The 8781-nt window shown below is 41.2% G+C and overlaps 3 protein-coding genes across 3 annotated transcripts; 1 reads left to right on the plus strand and 2 right to left on the minus strand.

The window, feature by feature from the left end:
• Nucleotides 1–447: 447 nt before the first annotated feature.
• cst3 (cystatin C (amyloid angiopathy and cerebral hemorrhage)) lies at nt 448–2507 on the minus strand. Its single transcript, XM_080037178.1, has 3 exons — nt 2220–2507; nt 1299–1409; nt 448–857 (listed from the first exon to the last, which is right to left on the minus strand). Exons 1-3 carry the CDS (start codon nt 2415–2417, stop codon nt 783–785), a joined length of 384 nt encoding a protein of 127 aa, XP_079893304.1. The 5' UTR covers nt 2418–2507; the 3' UTR covers nt 448–782.
• A 106-nt stretch (nt 2508–2613) lies between these two features.
• ephx5 (epoxide hydrolase 5) lies at nt 2614–5812 on the plus strand. Its single transcript, XM_080037177.1, has 10 exons — nt 2614–2722; nt 2816–2887; nt 2980–3193; nt 3293–3473; nt 3588–3797; nt 3905–4034; nt 4370–4581; nt 4718–4826; nt 5233–5358; nt 5445–5812. Exons 2-10 carry the CDS (start codon nt 2865–2867, stop codon nt 5644–5646), a joined length of 1407 nt encoding a protein of 468 aa, XP_079893303.1. The 5' UTR covers nt 2614–2722; nt 2816–2864; the 3' UTR covers nt 5647–5812.
• Nucleotides 5813–6382: 570 nt separating this feature from the next.
• mad2l1bp (MAD2L1 binding protein) lies at nt 6383–8733 on the minus strand (the record flags this gene model as incomplete). The annotated part of the gene is made up of 3 exons (XM_080037246.1): nt 8352–8733; nt 7205–7464; nt 6383–6910 (listed from the first exon to the last, which is right to left on the minus strand). Exons 1-3 carry the CDS (start codon nt 8728–8730, stop codon nt 6383–6385), a joined length of 1167 nt encoding a protein of 388 aa, XP_079893372.1. The 5' UTR covers nt 8731–8733.
• Between the last annotated feature and the right edge of the window lie 48 nt (nt 8734–8781).

The following is an 8781-nucleotide window of genomic DNA, read 5'->3' on the forward strand; positions in this document are numbered from 1 at the left end:
CCTTTGGTTGAGACTGCTCTGCTGTAAATGGTTTCATAAGTTCAGCCTTTATAAATCATTAACAGACTCCTCAAACTAAAAGTAGGCTACAAGAATTCCTGTCAAAAAATAATATAAAAGCTTTGGTGTTTTTTTTTCTTTGTCTATTTTATTTTAATTAAGAAAATGTAATGGTAATTCATCAATATAACTATTTAATTACCCTAAGAAAATACAATCCGTTATCACGTCTGTAAAATGTCTTTATAGGGAAGTAATATTCCTTCACCCTGCTACTTTTCGAGCATTGAATGTGTATTAGCATTCTTATTTTACTTTTCTTTTCTTAATTTACACAATTTTTTTGTTGTGTAGAATGCTAAATAATTTTCCTAAAAATAATTTGTACTACAGCCTAAATGATAAAGTTATAAATAAATAAAAAAATTAAATACACAGACACATTGCTTGAATTTTATATGCCACTTTTATTTCCATTTCATTTCAAAACAGCATAGATAATCAGTAGGCTAATCAACAGTCCCATACACTTTTATTTGTCATTTGCTTGGTTTAGTGAGAATGCGTTACAAAGTTGCCCCTCTAAAAAGGAAAATGCACCTCTAAATTGCTCTACTGCATCTGAAACACCTTCAAAGGTTATTCAGTTTATAGTGGAATAGCAAAGGGGTGCAATGGAAAACTACGTTTTTGGTTCGTCAACAGGAAAATACACATACACATTACTAAAGGTGATTCTGCAAACATGGAAGCCCTGGAGATGTCGGTGCATAGTTCTCCTTCTAGCATGTCTCTTTTACCACCTGGATGAAGCTTTCCCATGGGCGGCTCCACACTTCAAATGTGCACTGGTAGGGCTGTGGATGGACAGGTTCAAAAAAACACATTGTTAGTTCATACATCATAAATAACACAGCATTTAGCAATGCATCTCCTTAAGGAACTGTCATTATCAGCAGACTAACTCAATGGTAGACTGTTGATAATTACTTATCAATCTTAAGTCATCTGGTCAAAAATGACTATGGTGTAACATCTTTGCGAGCCGATTGCGCCACTGTATACCGTCTTAACCTATCTCTATGGTGACCGCAAAAAATAAAGGCATGACTGTTCAAAGAGGGGAAGTATACATTTGTTTCACAATCTGATAGTTTGATGAAAGATAATGTACAGGTCTGCTGTACTCCATTTACATCCAACAATAGAACTCCCAAATGCAAAACAAATGAACAGGGATTCCCTTACTCCAGAAGCAGAGGCTGTGGTCCCTTAAACAAAACTAAAAAAGACATTACCTTAGCCATTGCTGGGTCTGTGTGGATGGCACACACTTCATTTGCACTGCCCTTTCTGCAGGGGGTCTTGGCCATCTTCACAGTTATGGTGTACTTGACGCCAGCCACCACCTGTAAAGAGGAGTAGGTTAGGGTCGTGGGAACACAGGAGGACATTGGACTCAATCATACAGCAAATTTCAGGAGAGTGCAAAATCGAGGCAAAACTGGCAGCCATAAACTAACCCTCCAAATATTAACACAATGATTATTATAAATGATCCTCCGTCAGTCCAATACCAATGACGTTTCACCCCAATAAAAGGCTATTAATTAAACAAAGATTAAATATATATTTTTTTTAAACCCCAGGTTCTGACCTTAATAGATGTGTAAATAAAAGGTTTCCGGCTAATGTAGGCCTACTGATTTGAATAAGACTGGGTGGACCTCGACACGTCACAAGAAACACAAGCTTTAACATTTGTCAAAGCCTCACGAAACAGGATGGGATTTGATGGGATTATGGGGTTTGATTGTATTAAAATTAGTTCAACATGTTTTTCCACCTCCAAGTCCTACATTGGTGTTAGGAAGCCATGGATACAGATTCATAGGCTATATTAAATAATATATATTTAAATTATCTTAATCAGTAGGCCTACATTAGCCGGAAAGAGATATTATCTCGTAATTACGAGATCCTGCTCTGAAACTTTTTTTTATTTGGTGAATGCTCAGCGCCACCGTATAATCGCTATTAGAGCGACTTTAATAGGGTGGGACATTGTTTGGAGTGGCGTAATGGGCCCACGTGTATCAAACCGCGGCCGTTATATAACCTGGAATATCTTTTATTTCAAAAGAGCTGAAAGTTACCTAGCTCTGCTCGACCTAACTTTACGTTCAACTTTCCTACGGTGCGCGTTAAACATCTCTCACCTGTCTCTGGACCTTGACCACCTCTGCCGCTTGGCTGAGATAAATGTCGTTGGAGCCCAGGTTGTGTCGGACGATGGCGAAGTTTAGGGCATTTCTCGCTCCTTCGTCATTGACATCGATGTCCTGCTTGCCCCCCACCAATCCCCCAAACCCGACGGCAAAAACCGCCGCAAGAAGAGGCAAAACAATCTTCCACATCGTGTTTCTTCCTGTGGCTACGGACTCAAAACAACAAAGTGACTGATGGATGTTTATGTTCAGTCGCTGTTATATAATCAACACCGACGTCAGAGCTTGTTGTGTGCTCTGGGAGTGGCACAACTCGCAGCCAATCAAAACTCTCAACTGCTGCACTGATTTGGGTTGCCTTCACCAGACAGTCGCGAACGCGTTTGTTTTGTACATCGGGGAACCCCGTAGTGTCCCTCTTTTACTTGTAGAAACGTCACCTTAAATTTTAAAAGGATAGAAAAATAAGAAAAATTGTAGCCTAGTTGTACAAGGTAAGTGTTAATAAGTTGGTTGGATATATTCGTTCATGCAGGCCTACACGCCATGCAGGAAATTAATTTTGTCTGACCTTTGTACTTGTGCAGGTTGATAGTATAAAAAAAAAAAAAAAAAATCACTTTTTGGAACTGCACAATGGAACGACTGCAGGTTTTAAAGTAAGTAGACCTACTATTCATCATCGAGTTTATATTATGCGTTATAAGGTCTTCAACGATTTGACTTGACATAGCCTATCCACACTTTGCAGGGAAACTTTCTTTGGATTGCATGCTGTCCAACAGCGGCTCCTGATAGGCTCGGCTGTGGCAGCAGGTGGTGCACTGGCATACATAGTGCACAAAAGAAGACAGGTTAAAAGCATCCCTCTTGGTGAAGGATGGTGGGGAGCAGGAGAGAAGCCACTGTCAGAGGATGCTCAAATCTACCCCTTTGAAGTGCAAGCCTCAGAGGAAGAGATTGAGGTCATTTTTAGCGGTTAAACCTTAAAACGCCAGAATGACTAATAATGTTAAGACAGTCACATGTTTATGTGAAGTAATCATTGAGCTCTTGATCAACAGGACCTTTATGAACGCATCGACAGAAGCCGCTACACTGACCCTGTAGAAGATAGTGGCTTCCAGTATGGCTTCAACTCCACTTACCTGAAGAAAGTGGTTTCCTATTGGAGACATGAGTTTGACTGGAAGAAGCAGGTGGCAGTACTCAATAAGTATCCACACTTCAAAACTAAAATAGAAGGTATAGACACACAGCCCTGCGCTGACTCAACACAGTTTGCTTTACTTTTACACTAATCACTTGAGATTCTGGTCCACGCTATTTCACACCAAATGCTTTTTGCTTTTATTGCAGGATTGGATGTGCACTTCATCCACGTGCGCCCACCTCACCGTGAGAACCAGAAGGTGCTGCCTCTCATGCTGGTGCACGGCTGGCCCGGGTCGTTCTTTGAGTTCTACAAGATCCTGCCTCTTCTCACAGACAACCAGCACGGTGTCGCGTTTGAGGTCATATGCCCGTCAATCCCCGGCTACGGTTTCTCAGAAGCCCCTCACAAGCAAGGTATAGATGATTCCCAAATCAATCTTGGTATATGTTTTTCTTTAAGCCCTGGCAGCAGATGTTTTACAGATGTGTGCTCCCTCCCTGTATCTTTTTTTAAATTCCAGGATTTAACAGTCTCGCCGCCGCCCGAGTTTTCCTGACCCTGATGGAGCGTTTAGGGTTCTCTCGGTTCTACCTGCAAGGGGGAGACTGGGGCTCCCTCATCACCACCAACATGGCACAGATGAAGCCTCAGTAATAACAGCAAAACAAGCCCTTCCTTTAAAAACATGCCACAATGTATCACCGCAGTAGAATTCCAAACTACCCACTTGTTTTTCTTAACCCGAAAAAGGGACCATTGTGACATTTTTAGCTAAATTGTGAAACAGTGCCTGCAGTGTGCAACGTGCAAGAATGACCAAAACCACTGCTGACTCTACACATTCCTGGAGACTGGAGCAAATGAGGGACATTTGAGCCAAAAGAAAATCATGATTTAAAACTTGCATTCATAGTTATAAATTAACACTAAGTTGTTATAAAAACCTATAACCCTAAAGTGGATTTTTTTTTTTAATCTTTTCTAGGTGTGTGAAAGGACTCCACTTGAACATGTTCAATTCAAATAGGGGGCTCAAGGTGCTGTTGACCCTCATGATTGGTCCTTACCTGCCCTTCCTGGTGGGCCTCAGTCGGGAAGATGTTCGCCGGTTGTTCCCTTACTTTGAGAAGAATGTCTGGGAGATCCTAAAGGAAACAGGCTACTTCCACATCCAGGCCACTAAACCAGACACTGCAGGTGGGGACGTAAACAACAGGGACAAAGCGGCACAGATTCTGATGATCATATTGAACCCCCCCCCGAAACAAGCTAACTGCTCTTGGTATTCTGTCCTTTCAGCTCTTTATTAATACAGTTTAAATTGTGTGTGCAGGCTGTGGAGTGAATGACTCTCCCGTGGGCTTGGCGGCCTACATTCTGGAGAAGTTCTCCACTTGGACTGATCTGAGGAACAAGGATCTGGCAGATGGTGGACTGGAGAGGTACAAGATGGGAGAAATGACACTGAGAAAGATTAAACAAAGTTCATGTGATCATTGCTGGCTGTACTTAGCGCTGGGCCGTATTACATTAGATTACATTTAACTGACGCTTTTATCCAAAGCGACTTCCATTAAGTGCATTCAACCATGAAGGTAAAAACTCAGAACAACAGGACAACTGTAAGTACTATAGCTTCGAATAAACCAAACTACAAAGTGCCACACACCTAGTGCTACATGGAGGTGTAACAATTTTAATATATATATATCTTTTTAGTCAAAGTGCAGTCTGAAGAGATGTGTTTTAAGGCTGCGGCGGAAGATGTGTAAACTATCAGCTGATTACATTGGTATACCGTCATACCGCCCAGCTCTACTTAATCATCAATGGTTGCATTTGTTCCAGGAAGTTCAGCCTGGATGACCTCTTGACCAATGTCATGATCTACTGGACCACAGGCTCCATAGTGTCCTCCATGCGCTTCTACAAGGAGAACTTTAAGACTAATCCTGAAAACAGACTGGATGCAAAGTATGCACAACTATGACTTTTCTTTTTGACAGACTTATTGCCCTATGAGGTTATAAACCTGATCAACTTTTGGTCTTTTATTATAGGACGGGGATATTTGTGCCCACTGGACTGGCTGCCTTCCCCGGGGAGCTGATGCACTGCCCCAAATCCCTGGCACAGATTAGGTTTCGAAACATCTACTCCTACACTTTCATGCCTCGAGGTGGTCACTTTGCTGCCTTTGAGGAGCCTCAGCTGCTGGCAGACGACCTTGTCCAGTTTGTCAAAAAGGTGGAGAGGTTCTGAACCTCACTGATGCACTCTCATTCCTTTAATACATCTGTTTTTTGTTGATGCTAAAATTGTTGTTTGATTTAGATTGATCGTTCCAAATAGGAAACACAAATGCACATGATTGTGTCTTAAGAATGTTTTACACTACAATGCACCTCGTCTCATTGATTGCGTCCAAAATGGCAGCACTTTTAAAATGATATTCATGTTTTAATGAATGTGTGTGTGTATATATACTATATATATATACATATATATATATATATATATATACACACACACACACACACACACACACACACACACACACACACACACACACACACACACACACACACGACAATGGCACTTCAATGTATCCACATATTGGATTAAAGAAAGCATAAAACTGCATTTAACCTTTTAGGTTAGACTGATTAAAAATGTATTCCACCCATATTATGTGTGTTGATGTAAAACATTCTTCACAGATATAAAGAATATAACACAATGTTCTCAGTTTGCCATACGCCAACAAAGCATATTTTCTCAAGTCTTTATAGAAGGATCATACAGCACACTTCAATAAACCCACTATTGTTTTAGTGGACACTTTTAACAACAAGTAGAAAGCATTACCCTCATAATTCAATACAATATGGACAGTTAAATTCAAAATTCACTTCAACTATTAAAATGAAATTTTCAGTATACAGGCTCCAGAAAGAGAGCCTCCATCTCCACTCTATGCACCCTAATTATTTGTGGGTCACATGCCAAAGCCTTTGATAGTCATTGGCGCCTGAAACCACACATAATCCTGCCAGTTCGTCCCCTCTGCCCTTGGTTCCTTACAGGTGCTAGGATCACTTGACAGAGAAATGATTCGATTTTTTACCGTGGTCGGCACTTTAAATTGTAGTTTAGGGCGGAACCAGTCCACGTCGCAATCCCTGTGAGCCAACACCAAGACTGTGGTGGGCATCAAACGGACAGGCTTGGTGTCGGACAAAAGGTCAGCCACGAAAAGAGTGCGAAAGATTTGCCTTAAGCACGAGGACACCCGCAGACACTGATCTCCGCCGGCCACTAGCAGATCCTCCATGTTGATCTGGTACAGCTCTTTGGGCAGGACCAGGGAGCCGCCAATTAGAAGCAGCACGCTGGGCACCTTGCTAAGGGAAAACAGCACCTCCAGCTGATGCAGCACCTCCTCCAGCTCTTGCAGGGTCTGTTGACACTTGCGCTGGTCCTTCTCCGCCTTCTGCAGTGGCCTCCGACTCACTATGTCTTTATCCTGAAAAAACCAAAACACTTTTAGCTAACATCAAAATCCACAATAACAATTCTTTAAAAAAGGAGCAGTGCAGTGAGTGATCACTTTTTGTCAAGATCAGTGAATATCTCCTCACAATATGCTAGCTGACTGTCTGTATTTTTTTCAGCGCACACAGTACACACAGGTTGCGGATCATGGGGAGACATTCACTTATTTTTTTGACAAATATATTTTGACAAGCGTTTTACCAGAATTGCTCACAACAACCAAGTAATATTTTGATGTGCACTATGCTTCATTGTTCCTGTTCACCTGCATTGAGGCTTGCTGTTTCCTCTGAGAGTAGACCAGCTGGTCATACGTCATGGGGAGCTGTTGTCTCTGATAGAGAATGCACTTGAGGATCTCGCTGACAAAGCGGCAGCAGCCGTCCTGGGTTACAGTGCCGGCGAAGACCACGTTGACATGGCCCTCCTGCTGTGCTCTCTTCACCACCTCAGCATCAATGTCCCCTGTGTCACCATGTTGTTTACTGGCAGTCACGTTGGAATCTCCCTCTTCTTGGGCGATATCTGTTCAAATGAGCACCACACTTGTGTCATTAGGATGAGCAACAGACACAACTCAATTTGAAGTTAATGAAAGAGTTCTCATAAAGCCCATTGTCTCTTGAATGTACCATATAGGCAGTGGTGGACAAATTCAGGAAAAGAACACACATTTAAAATAAAAGGGCCTGCATTCAAAAGTACATTGTTGTGCTTAACAATCAATGTACAAATCATCCAGAATAGCCCTTTTCAGAATATTATATCAAAGATATTCAGTTTAAAATGAAAACCATCACAATAAAGACACAGGAATCAGACAATGGTTGGAGTTTAGGCGAGCTCTAAACAAAACTGTAGCAAATGAAACAGTTTAATAGATCCCTGTGGATTGAAGGGAAGAAGAAAAGAATAAAGGGGCTTTCTATGGAAAATATGAAAAGCACATCAAAGCTGTAGACTTCTTACACGCCAACATGAATGAAATAATTGTCAATTTTACAAAAGCAAAACTGAAGAAATTAAACTACTTAGGGTTAGGGACAATTTTGCATAAAACATGACTTCTTTGGTACAGTGAATAATAAGTAATTATATATACTTCAAATGTATTTTTTTTTATTGCTAATTATTTGATTTTAGGTAATTCAATAGACACAACTAAAAGCCGAAAACAATGAGAATGTGTCCTGTACAAGGCCATGCTGATCTGTTTGAAGTATAAGACATTAGTTTTGAAATTGCAACGTGTGAAAATAACGATTGATAAACTCCTCCTCTCCGTTTCTTGGTATTTTTTTATAGACTTTTGAAAGATTTATTCAAGACTTCACTCTTACTCAATTACTTTTAAAGTATCACCAGCCACTTCGGAAACTCGGTGTAACTTGACCCGCATTGATGCCACCTACCTTCGGCGATGGCTGTGGAGCACACGGCGGTGTTTTCCTTGTCTTCATTGTGGTTTACGCTCTTCTGGTTTGAATTTAATCGGTGTTCAGGGGAGATATCTTTCGAAACACTCACATTTTCCGCTTTTAAACGAGTAGTTACGGCTTTAGGTGATAGTTGTATTTCCGCAGTATGTCCGCCTGACTCCGAGTCGTCGGGAACACTTTGTAACGTTAGCACTTTACTTGTTGTATTCGCTTCCTCTGGCGCACTAATATCTTTTTCGGAAGAAAAGGAAAGACGCTTTTGTAGCCGATTGCTTCCTCTGTTAATATTCGACTTAGTTTCAGCCTCTAATGAGTTTGAAATCATTTTAATGATACTCGAGTCTTCTGCCATAGTTTTGAATGTCCCCGCCGGGTCTTTCCCGCAAGGTATCATGGGAAACAT

The sequence above is a fragment of the Ammodytes marinus genome (genome assembly GCF_949987685.1).
Source record: "Ammodytes marinus genome assembly, chromosome: 11".
NCBI lineage: Eukaryota > Metazoa > Chordata > Actinopteri > Uranoscopiformes > Ammodytidae > Ammodytes > Ammodytes marinus.

Bases quoted from the DNA above. Each gene is read 5' to 3' on its own strand.
- ephx5 (XM_080037177.1), top strand. From the start codon at position 2,865: ATGGAACGACTGCAGGTTTTAAA. The intron at 3,798-3,904 runs GTATAGATGATT...TTTAAATTCCAG, and splicing joins AGAAGCCCCTCACAAGCAAG to GATTTAACAGTCTCGCCGCC. The intron at 5,359-5,444 runs GTATGCACAACT...CTTTTATTATAG, and splicing joins GAAAACAGACTGGATGCAAA to GACGGGGATATTTGTGCCCA.
- cst3 (XM_080037178.1), bottom strand. From the start codon at position 2,417: ATGTGGAAGATTGTTTTGCCTCTTCTTGCGGCGGTTTTTGCCGTCGGG. The intron at 1,410-2,219 runs GTGAGAGATGTT...TCCTCTTTACAG, and splicing joins TGGTCAAGGTCCAGAGACAG to GTGGTGGCTGGCGTCAAGTA. The intron at 858-1,298 runs GTAATGTCTTTT...GTCCATCCACAG, and splicing joins CAGACCCAGCAATGGCTAAG to CCCTACCAGTGCACATTTGA.